This window comes from Dipteris shenzhenensis, chromosome 29 (genome assembly GCF_047967505.1).
Source record: "Dipteris shenzhenensis isolate YYH24624 ecotype China chromosome 29, Dip_SZ_1.0, whole genome shotgun sequence".
Taxonomy (NCBI): domain Eukaryota; kingdom Viridiplantae; phylum Streptophyta; class Polypodiopsida; order Gleicheniales; family Dipteridaceae; genus Dipteris; species Dipteris shenzhenensis.
The window spans coordinates 35,737,862-35,752,834 of record NC_141624.1 but is presented as its reverse complement, the minus strand read 5'-3'; the positions used below and the strand labels follow the sequence as shown (position 1 = coordinate 35,752,834).

Here is a 14,973-nt window from a genome sequence, read left to right as displayed (position 1 = left end):
GTTAGCTTATGACAACAACGGTTTGTCCTACTTCAATAGATCACATGATCTCTCAACCTTCAGAAAACCAGTGACAAAAGGGGAAAAAAATAAGTTTAAAAGAATATTTTGCAGTGCTGACAAATAAAAATGCACCTGGCAAGTACAATTAGCAAGAGTACATCAAATGTGATAGCAGATCATCAAAAGGATTAGAGTAACTAAAAGAAAACAAATAAATTTACTTCAATTGAATACCACAGGCCTTTATTGGTCCTTCGAATACATTTTTCACAACAAGTACCAATTGTTTTCCTTGATTTTCCAGCAGCACTCTGATAAGGATATTCTAAATTGACAAAATAGCAAATGTATAATCTGACCAAGAACTAGACATTACCACAAGTAGTTAACCCCCAAAAAATATACTTTTTGTAATTTTAACATGTACAAGCTCTCTGCGCAATTCGTACAAAAATGTTTCTCATCTTGAGAGATGTAGAAAGTCTAGATAGCTATGCATCAATAATACAAGTCTCAGAAAAAGAAGCCTAAATTCAAAGCCAGTGTCTGGATGGAAAGACTCCTTCGTGACTGCCTCAGTCGTAGTGTCATGCTTTTCTAAAAAAGGCTCAACCTAGGACAGACAGATTAACAAACTTCCGCTATTTTAGATAGCAAGTAACTCAGAATATTAACAAACCAGCAGACTTTACCCATTAATTCCCAGATATAACTGTGCTTGTAATGTACCCCCATCCAGAATAGAAATACATATGTAGGTAAGCTTACCCTTCAAACTTACACCACCTGTAACAGAATTTCCATAAACTCACAGGACATATCTGCTAGAGAATGCAAAACCACAAGTGTTTTAATGGAGAGGAACTCCTTGGGTATCTTGATTGCTCACACGCATGTACTGAGTAGTCTGCAAGGCATCATCCGAATAATGAATTTGCCCCATAGCTGCATCTGGATTGGCCATTATCAGCTTGTCTGAGTATTGCAATTGGCCAATGGCTGCATCATGGTTCACCAATGTTCCTTTCTCAGTATAATGTGACTGTCCTGCACTCTGATCATAGCGACTGTGTGCTTCAACAGGTTCCATGTACACTTGAGGCACAGAAAGCCCAGATGATTGCTGTGCTATTGCAGATGGGAAGTATGCTGCATCATGTACTTGGGGAGCCCGGTGTCCATATCTGTTAGAAATAAGAGGGGCATTAGCAGAAGGATGTTCTCGCAGAGGACTAGGGGCTCTAGAAACTTGCTGTGGTTCAGATCTCGCCATAGCCACCTGCCTGTACAAAGGAGAGGGAAGCCTAGTGTTGGGTAAAGTGTCAGACCGAGCCATTGTTCTCACATTGCTTGGAGGAGCGGGCACGAGAATGTGATGGACAACTGCTCCTGATGACGGTAGATGAAAATTGGAAGGTTGAACATGCCTCTGCATGGCTGAAGCACTATGGGCTGCCCGCACTGGCTCATGCAGAGAGGCCTGCTGTTGCTGCTGTTCCTGAGGATCGCGCAATTGCCAGTAAACTTGTTGAAAGTGACCCTTTGCCAGATGATGGAAATGTTGAGCTGCGTCAACTTGTGCATGCAATGGAGCTGACACTTCAAATTCGCCCTGTCTCTGCTGCTGCTGTTGTTGTAACACCATTGTCTCTTCGGCTCTGTATGCTGCATCTTGAAACTTGAAACCATCAGGTGGTCCTTCGGTTGTAGTAACGATGGGACGATTGTGAGCTGTATTTTCCACAATTAACTGCCCTTCCATTCTCATGTGCATCGCTTCATCTGAATCTCCACTGTTCCTGCGGCTCTCTGCAGATCTTTCTGCGACCACATCAAATCCTGCAACATTTGGTTGAGGCACACCCCATTGCATTTCAGCAGCAGAGACGCCTAGAGTCATCTGGGGAGCGACCCTCTGCATTTCAGGCGGTTTATGAAGCCTGGTGCCGCCTTGAACTGCGATCTCCTGCCTAGCATTCGAAAGAACACTCGGAACATCAATGTGCAAATCGTCCAACTTGAGTTTTTCCATGTGCAGTATAGGCTGCATCCTGCCATAAGTGTCTGCGTGAGGCACTTCCATATACATCCTGTCCTTGGACGGAATCCTGGTTATGGATGCTTCAGTATAATTTGATTCTCCATTCAGTTCAATGGGACGCTTCGCATCCCTCTGATCTCCAGGGGCCCCGACATCCCATACTTTCTGGTTCTCCCACATGTGTTGATTGTTTGAGATGAGGGGACCTAGAGCCGAAGTGGTCAGTGCAGGACCGCGGCCCCCAGAGTCGATCTTGGAGCTCTGTTGTCCAGCAAAATCCTGTTGTCCTGCATAATCTCCCGGTAAAGTCATGGGCGGCGGAAGTTTCACGGGAGGCACCGAAGGCAGCAAAGAAGGACTTTTGTCGATGAAAGCGTGGGGATGCTTGGGAGAGAAACTGTCCCCATCTTGCTGCTGCTGCTGATGAGAAACAGGATGGGATCCGCTGTCGAAACCAAAAAGGAAATCGGGCACCTGGAATGCCCCCGAGGATGAATCAGAGCGTATCTTCGATTGTGCTTGAGGCCCATTCACGGATTCATAGTACAGATGCTCAGACGAGCCCCTGGGACTCTTGGCTTCCTCCATGAGTTGATCTGAAGAAGAAACTGCACCTCTGGAAGGCATTCCAACTCGCGGGAAAAGGAAAGCACGCAGCCTGGATGCTCCGTCTCGAGCCTCGTTCCGATCATACTCTTCGATCATATTCTCCACATCTTCATCGCAGCTGACGGATATAAGAGCATCCAGATCCTCGCTGGGGAGCTGGTATTTGAGCCATAGATTGGATCCAAAGAGCTTCTCCAGCTTGCTCATGAGCTCTACAAGAAACGATCTTGGAAGGATCAAGAGGAGAAAGCAAGAAGCGATCTTGGAAAGGACAATTCAAGCTAATCCAGCAGCACTTCTACCAGAGGATTCAAGCTAATCCAGCAACAAATCAACGAGAGAGAGGGAAGAGAAATCACCTGAGAAACTAATGTTTTTCTTGACGGAGACCAATCGAGTGTCGCCACCCACGTAGCGCAGCTGTCCATCGGCCTTGGGCAAGATCTTGCCGCCATGGCTGCACAAGAACTTGATGCGAGACCCAGAAAGCTCCTCCGCCGACTTCGCAGATGCTTGATCATCAGAGACGGAACCCATCTTGTTGTGCGCTCAGCAGCAGCAGCACCGGATCTCAGACTCAAGAAGCACAGAAACTCATCTCTCTGTGTCGCTCTCGCCCTCGCCCTCGCTCTGGAGTCCCTCTCTCCCTGTCTCCCGCTCCGTTTCTGCCCCTTAAGATGCCTCAAGCGGGAAAGTCTCTCTCTCTCTCTCTCTCTCGATGGGTGTCCTCCTTCTCCCCCTCCCCCCCTCGCTCTCTCTCTCCTTCTCTTTATATGCCCCCAGCGGACACCCCTCTCTCTCTAATGAGCTGGACGCGCTTCTCTCCCGCTCTCTGTCTCTATTATGTATCCATGTACATTTTAGTATCTCGCTCTCTTGGAACTCGGCGCGCTCTCTGTCAAGACGGCCACCTCTCTCAAGACGGCTACCTCCTTAAGAGGGCAACGCTCCCCTCCCCTCCCCTCCCCTCCCCCAACCTAATCCTGATGCAGAGAGGCGACAAAGAGCCAAATGGGCACACACGGAGCAGGCGCACGGAGGACGGGAAGGCAGAAAGGCGGCCAAGGTGAAAACGGCGATGGCGAATCGGCGTGAAACCGAAGGGGAAGGGGACTTCTTTTTGGGACCCTCCGATGAAAAGCAGAAGCTCCTCTGATGCAGAGAGAAAGACGGAGTAGAAACAGAGGAAGTGGCAGAGAGAAAGAGAGAGAAAGCCAAAAGAGAGCCATACAAAAAGAGAGAGAAAAGCCAAAAGAAAGCCATACAGAAAGAGAGAGAAACAAGAGAGAGATCGCATGTTGCCAACGTGGCCCCTTTTCCTACGTGTCATCCCACCAGCCACCTCCTCCTTATGTGTGGATCACGTCCACTGTCCACGTGTCCCCCTCTCCCCGCCCGCCACGTGGCCCCCTCCCCGCCAGATGTCAACTCCGCGTTGCCACGTCCCCGCCTCACATTGGTTATCTCTTTTCGGTTGTGCAAATCCGACGTGGCACGCTGGCTTTTCTGGTAAAAAGCATAAAATTCCTTTATACCCTTTTTTTATTTTTTTTTATTTGAAATTATTTTCCTAGGCACAACCCTTTTTCTTTCTTTAAACGCCTTTGAAAATCTCACCCCCAATATCTTCTTTCCCCCTGGGTTTGCTTTGACGTGGGCTCAGAATTGCATGCTTGGGTCATCACATGTTACCCACTCCCTCGACACTCGCTCCCTGGCTCTTGTAGCCAGCTCCATCCTCCTAGCTCTTATGGCCAGCTCCATCCTCCTAACCCCTCCCCTGGCCCCATCTTCTTGCCCCATAGGTTCTTTCCCTCCTTTGCTTCTATCGCCAGCTCCATCCCCCGTCCTTTTAACCTCGCCCTTCTCACCTTCCACCCCCTCCTTTATGCCCTTACCTCAAAAAGAGCACACATTTCTAGATGGCATGATTATGCGTTTCTTCTTCAATCCCAGCCTCGCATATTCAAAGAATATCAAGGACACTTGCACACTCATACCAACCTCCTCTCCACCTCATCTTTGGAACTTTTAAGCATGCATACTCTAATAGAGAGGCACTTTATCACAATGCTACACCCAAAGTTCCAAGATCAACCTATTAATAAATGCATTCTTTAGGATATAGTGGTCTACTATACCATTGTACCTTGTGTAATAGCGAGAGAGAGTCCCATTATGTTGACCCTAACAAAGTCTCTTTCCTAATTAAATCCATATGAATGCAAGAAGCATGTGAACAATTAAAAGTGGCTAGTAGACATGTAAATACTCACAAGTGGCAAGTAAACATGTAAACACTTACAAGTGGCAAGTAAACATGTAAACACTTACAAGTGGCTAGTAGATGATCAAACTCATGAGCTCCCACAATGTGCACTACCATGAACACATACAAGTGGATCTAAGTCATTAACTCCAACAATGAATTGAAAACTACTATAATAAGCACACGCATGTGCATGGGTGCATGCATGCATGCACACACAGGACATGTGCATGCACATATACACGCATGCGTGTGCACACACACTCACAATCATTGTTCAATTATTTAGCTATTATGCCATGGCACTTTTCAAAATCAAGCACTACAAAGAATCATCTCCTACGCACCTGGTTGCGTGACATAAGTTAATACCCTTGGCCTTATGTTGATCATCAATCACGACCAACTAGAGATAGGGTGGCATTTAGAGGGGAGGGAGCCTTAATAAAGTTTGGTCTTACGTTGATTGTCAATGACCATCCACCATTGTGGTTAGCATGGCTGACTCGGGGATAGACTAGCACTTAGAGGGGGGAAATCCTTGGTAAAATTTGGCCAAGGATTTCACCCCCTTGGCCTTACGTTGATCATCATTCAATCCTATGGTTAACATTTAGAAGGGGGAAGCCATTGTAAAAGCTAGCACCCCATTGTCCATTATTCCAATGCTTGGAAGACTCATGACTCATAATTGACTTGGGAATATGGCTCGGAAGTTGGCCCTTTCTTAGGTTGAGATCCTTACATGGAAGCCAATATTTCAATGGCCTCCACCCAAAGACTACTTGGATAAAATTTTCCCAATGGATACCTACTGCTTACTCTAAGACCTCTTCGTTTGTTCATGAATGCTTGGTTACTTGAAGAACTTCGCATGCCTATGGCATGCCATCCAGCTAGTTAGCCCACTAAAGAAGCTCGACATAGGTTGGAAACCTGCCTTACTTGGTGGTAGTAAAGGAGACAACTCTGACTTAGCTCTCATCTGGCCCTTGCTTAAAGGGGAGAAATCCCAAAACTTTTGTAAAATTTTTTATGTATGACTCCCCTTTTTAGGCTAAAAAATCGCACAATTATCATCTTCTTGAAGGATGTCAAGAATAAGATGTAGAGAGTGATCTTCTACTATTGTAGTAGTGATCTTTAAGGGAGGAACCCCCCTTTTTTTAATTGATGAAATCTTAGAAGTATCCTCTTCCTTTATCCCCCCAAAAGGGAAGGGATTCCACCCTTTCCTTCTAGGTAACCGAAAAAAGCCTAGGAAGTGTTGTGCCAAGGAGTTAAGACCAATTGTACATAATTTCAATGCTACTCAAGCTCCTTATTAGTTGTACCTCCTTATCAACTATACTGCCTGTGTGCACGCTTTAATTGTTGGACTACAACCCCACACATTATGGGCCATTTCTCTTTTCCAATTGTACGCAATGGTGGCATTATACAACCTACATATCTCTATAATATTAGGGAAATCTAATTTCAATTGACATCTATAGCCTATTGTTTTTTATTCACGCAGATTTCAAGGCTAAGGAATCCCTACCTTGTTCATATGATGTGAACGACAATGTCTCGATAGTTATTGAATGATTTGACATTTATGTTCATGAGTAGTGTGGGCCTCAACTAGTAGCTTCCTCAAACCTTTGACACACTTTTTTGTCCTTAAAAAGTCTTCTAGCTTTGGCATGCTAATTTACATGCTTCCTTGAGGCTTGTTAATATATCCAAGTTCTATAGCTTCTCAATATCTCATTTGAAGTTGAGCTTCAATTTCTTTAAGGTGGGGGTCAATATAGCTTTACAAGCCAAACTAATAAATGTTGTTAATTAAGAGGGTTGTTTATTGTCCACTATCTTTGTTGAATGTATTGGTTGGTAAATCATACATTCAATGTTATTCCACCATTCTTGAATGTGGACTCTACCAAAAAGTCTAAAAGCCAACATTAAAAGCATTTATGAAGGACATATTCATTATGATTTTGACCTCTAAAGAGAACCATGAATGATGACCACTTTGCTATCTTGGAAATCTTATGAATGATGATCGCTTTGCTAGCTTGGAAATCTTATCGCTTGAATATTTTCATATATTCAAGTAAATATAATTAGAAAGGTATAGCATACACCATTCATCCTTGAAAGCACTTGTTGTAGTCTTAATGCTAGTCCAAGGTGCGCATATATTTATTAACTAAGTTTGGAATATATCATGTGCTCCATATGTTTAGTGACTAGGTATGGAATATACAATGTGCTCCATGTTGATCATATATATGTTGAATGAAGCTAATTAAGGTAGGGCGAGGAAGTATGCTTTCAGTCGAGCATATTATTATATAATGTGGAAATGAACACATTTTCCCAAAGAGGCACTCAAGTGTAAGAAAGATAAAGAACACATCATCTTCAATCCTTACGTTATGATCATTTGACTCTCGTGTGAACATGTATCTTTCATCTTTGAATCTAGTTGCCAAAAGTGTGTTGATTAAGTTGATATGATCCAAAGTTGTTGATTTGTAAAAAATATTATCATAAAGCTCCACATTTTATAATGGCATACAAGAAACAAAGATCATGTTTCATTTTAAAGACCCAACCCTTCTCATAGATTTGAAAGCAATATTTTGAGATTAAACTAGAGAATAAAAATTGCAAAACATAATTGTAGTCATTGACAAAATCGGTTGATAGCCTCGAGGCATATGGACAACATCTAATTAGGGGCAATACTAAGTATTTGGTGTATATTTGCATCCATAAGACGATCACATTTCAAAACATATGTTTATCTTAGATATATTTATGTTCCATTTTGGTGAGAACTACATTTTCTTGTCACTCTAGTCACATTTATTGTATTGTACCATACTCCCTTTTTTTAGAAACACTTTTATGGATTAAACTGAAAATTGTAGATGCTCAAAGCAAATAACACATTTTTTCTTGTTTTGTTCGCCTAATACAAAATTCTCTTGTTGTTGTGTTTATGAATTCAATGGAGAGTCATGCATAACCATTTTTATGGATAAAAACTAAAAATTTTAGATGCTTAACTCAAAGCAAATAACACATTTTTTCTTGTTTTGTTTGCCTAATATGAATTGCCCTTTTTGTCGTGTTTATGAATTCATGCATTTGATCTCCCCTTTAAAAGTACATACAATTTTTCTTGCTTTAAACCTTTTCTATTCGACTACCTTTTCAACTTGAATCTATGTCCTTTGGTCCTTTGTAATTGTAGTAAAAGATGCAAAGAGTGAAAAACATAACTCATGGGTTATCACGATCCAAATCAGACATCCAAAGAAGGAATGAGCACTTCATGGGATCACAAAACCTCTATATCTTAATTGTATAATCCTTCCCATAAATCAACTCACGTAGTAGCAACGAGTGTTCTCTCTTTTGATGTAGATCTCACTACATCTTGTTTTGAAAAAAATATTGTTCTTTTATTACCACCTAAACTAACCTCATGACTCAATTTGCATGCCCTTAATAGATTTTATCGATAAACTATTGGTAAATAATTATAATAATGTGAAACCTATTAGAGTAATGGTTATTGCTTTTCTTCCATAGGATCTTACTCTATGTGGAGAGAAAATTGTAGGAGCTTATGTAAGGTGCATTGTTTATGGATTCTATACATCATACCTCAAACTAGGCTTAACTTAACGTCATCATGAGAATGCTACCCTAGATTAAGGATACCCTCATTTAGAAATTTTATACATTCAGTCAACATAATACATTAGTTACTCTCTCCTGACCTGCAACTCACTAGCTACTGTGATCATTGTTGCCCTTCTTTAATTTGCTTAACATGGCCTTAGAGCTTTCAATATTTTCAGAGTTAGCTCAGCACACGAAGTTGATGGGTGGCTAGTAGGTCTCTCTAACAATGATCGTAGTCACCATCTGGCACGGCATCATCTTCACTCTGCACACCATGTAGGAGCGTGGTACTTTAGGATCAAAAGTGACCATTGAAATGCGGGATCGTTTCTGCAAGGCCTAGCCTATAGAATTCTTTAACACAGCTTCCATGAGAGGCATTCACTTGATCTTATGTCAGACACATCAATGTTTAGTTTAAGCTTGTTTTCATCCATTATCTCTTGATTTGGTGGATAGCTTGTTCATATCGAGCTCATTTGTAAAAAAGAAGAGCATTGTCTCTTCAAGCATGACATAAAGAAAGAGAGTTCCACCATCAATGTAAACTGTTTTTGAAGTACTCGTATGTTTTTGGAGGGTTTGTCATTGTGTAGGAACATAATCATTTTGGGAGTTGTCAAACTCAGGTTGAAAGGAGAAAAGGGGAAGCCACATCATTTTAGAAGAGCCTACCATCTCACAAAACAATTGTGAGGAGAGATAACATCGATGCAAATATTCTATATAGCTTCAAGGAGACCTGGATTTTTTATTTGTCAAGTAAATCCTTGAATAATACTTAACTTGTAATTTTCTCCTTAGAAACAATCAATAAACTAGAAACCATTTAGGTCATTTTTATCTTTGAAAGCATGTCATCACTTGGGCCTATGTTTGAAGCGATTTGTTGTGCCATCATGAGGGATACCGAATCTTGAGCTTGGACCTTATTTTCCACCAATTTTATGTTACTTTGATCAATCCTTTCAAGATGGGTTTCAAAACCTATAGGAAAATTTAGAGTGATTTTCAAGGCTATTTTGGGGATTTTGTCGACAAATTGGAGACAGACATTTACTTTTTAAGGGAGACAAACATACACCACAGGCACACATTGCTGAATAATTTAGTTGACTACTTTCCTTCTTATCAGTATTTTACTTATAGTGGTGACTGAACTTCCAATGAAGCCCAAGGTACTTGAATCTTAAAGGTTTCTAAGCACCACATCTATGTCGAAAATGTCAAGGCATGATCTTCTTAATGGAAATAGCAAAGCTAGTGATAGTAATCATCCAAATTTTCAAGATAAAAGTAGCAAAGCTATTGACAAAAGCTATGCAAAAAAGTTGTGGAGTATAACATTTTGGGGAGCACCTAAACCTAAAGGTGACCAATAAAAGATGAAGAATGGCATGCCAAAGGAGGACTTGCAAGAAATATGACCAATTCCAACATTAAAGATCATATGATTTTGATTGTCTGAGATAAGAAGAATCCAACTAATGCTTGGAAAGAGTTGGAGAATAGATTCATAGCAAAGAACATGTTAAGGACCACCATTCTTGAGAATAATTTGAACTAACAAAGAGAAATATAGCAAAGAGTGGAACAGAGTACTTAACAATAAACAAAATAGTACAAATTAATTTGAATCCATCAAAAGGTAGACATCCAGATTTGGGAATAAATTGCATTAAATGATCTTACAAAAGAATATGACTAGTTTGTTACCGCAATAGTTACCAAAGAATATAGTCTACCAACTTTAAATATTGTGGTAGACAAATTAAAAGGAAGAATTCTACTTATAAACAAAGGAGGACAATCTTTTGTAGGTAGAGATAGAGGATTCAATAGAGGAATATTCAATCCATGATGAGGTAGATTGAGTTTCAAAAGAGGACATGACAATCTTGATGCATCATCATTAAGCCAAGAGGAAGAGGGAACCTAGAAAGAGCAACATTGCGCAAATGATACCTGATAATTGCAATTATTGCGGCATCTCATGAGATTGGGAGCTAGACTGCACAAAGAAACAACAAGTGAATCAAACGACAAAAATAGATAGTAAGTCATTTGTGGTATGAAACAAAACCACAACAATAATACCAAGGTGATAAATGTTTCTATCAACATTAAAAAGCCAAGGGAAAAATAAAATATTAATGGTCGCATCAACCATGAGAAGATGGCATAGGTGAGGGGACTCAAAAACCTTTCCACGTCAACGTTTCAAGCGTTTTGCCCCATTTTATTCATACAAATAAGCTATTCGTACGAATAACCTACTAGCTCACCCACCTTTCATAGGTACCTTCTTCGCCCTTGTTTGCAACTGGCACCCATCTCTCTTGCGAGACTTGTGTGTTGCAGTCTTTTTTTATTTATTAATGTTTGTTTTATTTTGTTTTGTGTTTTGGACTAGCACTCATCTCTCTTGCGAGAGTTGTGTGCTGCAGACCTTTTCCAATAATTAATGTTTGTTTTTTTTGTTTTGTATTTTGGACTGGCACTCATCTCTCTTGCGAGAGTTGTGTGTTGCAGTCTTTTTTATTAATTAATGTTTTGTACTGTATTTTAGAGTCTAGACTGGCACTCATCTCTCTTGCGAGAGTTGTGTGTTGTAGTTTGTTTTTATTAATTAATGTTTTTTTTGTATTGTAGTCAATTTCTATATAAATAATTGTTTTTTATCTAAGGCTTGCACTCATCTCTCTTAAGAGAGTTGTGTGTTGCAGTCTCAATTTTTATAAACATGTTTGTTTGTAGGATCTCTTGGGTCTGCACTCATCTCTCTTAAGAGAGTTGTGTGTTGCAGTCTAAGCTTAGCAATGTTTTCATATATGCTTATTCTGGCACTCATCTCTCCCTTGAGAGTTGTGTGTTGCAGTCTAAGTTTAGAGATGTTTTCATATACACTTATTTTGGCACTCATCTCTCTCTTGAGAGTTGTGTGGTGCAGTCTAAGTTTGATATCATGTGATGTGCTCATAAACACTTAGTCTAGCACTCAATTGAACCTTGATAGTTGTGTGTTGTTGCAGTTGAAGCCTAGTGTTAGATGTGAAGCCTGTGATTTGATTTTCTGTAGTCTATTACATGAGTTGAGTTTGAGTTGAGAGGTTTTACCTAGGTCATTTTTGGAATTTCTTGCATTGTTAATTGTTATGGCTTAATCAAATTTTTATCGCATCTGGCAACAAAATTCTTTTTTGAATTCTGTGTTGCAACTTATTGCATACTAGATGGCTCACGTGGGTGAGAAGAGGAAGTTTTAGCATCCTGATCTTAGTAAGACTCAAAGGAAGGTGCTGAAAAATGAGAATGTGCACATATTAATGAATGTCGATCAGGACATCATTGAGATAGCTTTCAACAATGGTGAAAGCGGTGTACAAAATTTGGCTAGGACAATGGTAGAGCGTGGAGTGATGAGGGCCCGTGTGAACGATATCCACATGTATTTCCAGTAGAGTATATAGATCAATTCATGCACCACTTCACCTTGGAGAGTCGACGATGCCTTGGTCAAATAGATCGAGAAATCATAGGACGTGCATGTGATGGGAGACGTGGAACAGGTGGAGGAATTTCTTGTGGGTGTGGAAGAACTTGGGGAAAAGGGACACGGGAGAAGACAGGCTGTGGTGGATGCATTGGTGCATATGCGTGGTGTGGCTGCAGTGATGCTTGTGGCTGCGGTGGATGCAATGATGCTTGTGGCTGTGGTGGATGCAATGATGCTTGTGGCTGCGGTAGTGCTTGGGGGCGTGAGTGCATTGATGGAAGGGAGGACGAGGAAGCTCCTTTGCCTTTGAAACCTCGCCACACATGCTTAATGTATGTGACCCTGGCTTCTACATCGGGACCCTCCAAGAGTGTAGAGCTTGGTGTTTGAACTAGTTTGAGGGGGGTTACCTAGCAGGTAGTAAGGAGAGCTAGTAGAAAGAGATGAAAGGAAAAAGGAGAGTGTTAACATCCACAGAGTACAGCCGCCAAATACAGGGTAATCAATGAGTAAAGGTGACCAAGTTGAATGATCTACATCAACAGGATAAGCTCAAGGGAGTTTGATACCCAAATACACCAAGGTCAATGATTATAAGCAATGTGCACATGGAAGGATTATAGCTCAAACTCAGGGAGTTTGATCCCTAAATACCCAAAGACCTGCTCCAAAGTCCAAGGATTCAAGGATAGGCTATATGTTTCAGCTGCCCCCACTCGGAACAAGGAGGTGCATACCAGGAACAAGGAGATGCACACTTTTGGGCCACGAAGAGTGCATGCACCTTGCACTGTTCAGCTCCACATCCACAGGAAACAGCGATGCCAACAAAAATAGCCACAGAAGGAGTATAGCTCAAACTCAGGGAGTTTGTTCCCTAGATATTCCGAAGAAAAGGCTTCTCCACAACATTTAGGGTTGTCGTGGGGTGTCTCGCGAAAGCCGAGCCTCGTCACTTCAGGATTTGAGCCTAGTCTACGAGGTTCAAACCACAAATAGGTGAAGTGCTGAGGGCTTTTCGAGAAATGTGTCTCATGCTAAGGGCTTACCGAGGAATGTGGATGATCAAAAACTACGAGCTGATCCATGCTAACATTTGAAGAATCTGCATCCGATCTCTCTCAAGACCAATGAGGCTCAAGTCGACATCATACACTAGTACATACCTTGTGGTAGTAAATGGTTGAAGAAGGTTCTCTTTCCACTCACGGATCTCATCCAGAGTCATGATTGGTGTATCATCAATTGTGTGATGAGAATAACTCCATGCTGGAGGTGGTCTGGTGCTCTGTGCAAGAGGCTTACCCGTGTACTAGTGAGAGTGTCTACCCATGAGAACATTGTGTGAAAGCTGCCACCATTGAGGGGCTTACGTGAAATTGTCAAAACCAAGTCATGGTGGAATAACAATAGTGTATCAAAAGGATCAAGCCTGTAATCGAATGATGAAAACTATGTCGGGATAGCCGAGAGGCTGTACAAGGCTGATGTGTATGTGTATGGGAACTAATGCCAGAAATAATCAATAAATATGACTGTACATGGGTGGCATATGTGCATGCAAGAAGAATTCAACCATCCTAAATTTGAGAAAGATCACTCTGCGAAGTGTCACATTGAGGTGCTGAAGTGCCAATTGCCAAAAGACTGAGCTGGTGTCAGTGTGTGAATGTGTACACGATGATAGATCCGATGGGACTGACATCGATGGGAACTAATCGGGTAATGAAAAAATGGCCTACTTGGTTTGGGGGATTTGGATCTCCTCTATGGCGGTGCTAGTCTATAGCTAGACTACACATCAAAGTGCAAAATGCAGCAAATTGAGTTTTAGTTCATTCATTTTATGTGCTAGAATCGCTACAATGGATTACGAGGTGGTTTTGATGATGTGATTTTAATGATGCTGACTTGTGGAAATGTCAAATGGTAGGTCTGAGGTTTTTAGTGCGTAGAGCACAATCTAACAATCATTTTTGCTTTTTGGATCACTGTGAAATTCGTCTTGGATCAAAAGTTATGGCTCCCTGAAGGACAGGCCAAACTTTGTCTAAGGAGAGGGTCCAAATTGATGATGTGGCATTGTGTGGTGTGTTCACATATTGTGTGCACTGTGTGCCTATGCAGAGGCAACTGTGCCTAGCAGGAGCGCTGACTGTGCTGCTAACTGGACTGCAAAGATGACATGGTAGCTGACTGGGCATGTTGACTAGATCCCAATTTACCAAGGTTAACCAAACCTAACCACAATCCATGTGACAGAAGTTTGGTCAAATCACTAACTCCAGGTTAACTCAAGTAACCCTGGTTCAATGCTATCTGCCATGTGTCATTTCCTTGAGCAGACCCTACCCTGACTTGACCAAGGGTTGCCAAGCTCTGTCAAAGTTTGTGGGATGCTGACAGAATCTATTTGTGTCAAAATTTGTCGAAATTTGTTGGAGCGCTTAGAGGGTACTGGCATAACATCAGACGATGGAGGCACTTGAGGTTGTAGAAGCGTGGGCTATCGTTGGACGCGGGAGGCACGGTTGGAGCAGATGGCTACCCGAGAGTAGTTGGCGCTGAGGAGAGCAGTTGGAGTAGAAGCGATGCTTTTGGAGTCATTTGTAGACTAGGAGTTGTCATTCAAGCCGCCGTGAGCTTTTGTAGAGCTTTGCTGGTGGAGGTTTGAAGCATCATAGGTGAGAAAGGAGACGACAAGTGAAGCCAGGGAACATCCCGAGGCAAGTTTCCAAACAAGGAAGCATTGCTGAGCCTCGCGTAGACGAGCAGAATCCTTTGCGGATTTGGGTTCATCGAGAATTCGTTGTTGATGATCACTCCATACTTTATAAAACTCCCCACTCGCAAACGGATGGCCTGGAA

At 41.7% G+C, this 14,973-nt stretch overlaps 1 protein-coding gene across 1 annotated transcript; it reads right to left on the bottom strand.

Annotated features, from left to right (window-relative positions):
• Nucleotides 1–449: 449 nt before the first annotated feature.
• Nucleotides 450–3,376, bottom strand: LOC147882770 (uncharacterized). The gene is made up of 2 exons (XM_087400396.1): nt 3,013–3,376; nt 450–2,865 (listed from the first exon to the last, which is right to left on the bottom strand). Exons 1-2 carry the CDS (start codon nt 3,188–3,190, stop codon nt 854–856), a joined length of 2,190 nt encoding a protein of 729 aa, XP_087256522.1. The 5' UTR covers nt 3,191–3,376; the 3' UTR covers nt 450–853.
• Nucleotides 3,377–14,973: the final 11,597 nt, after the last annotated feature.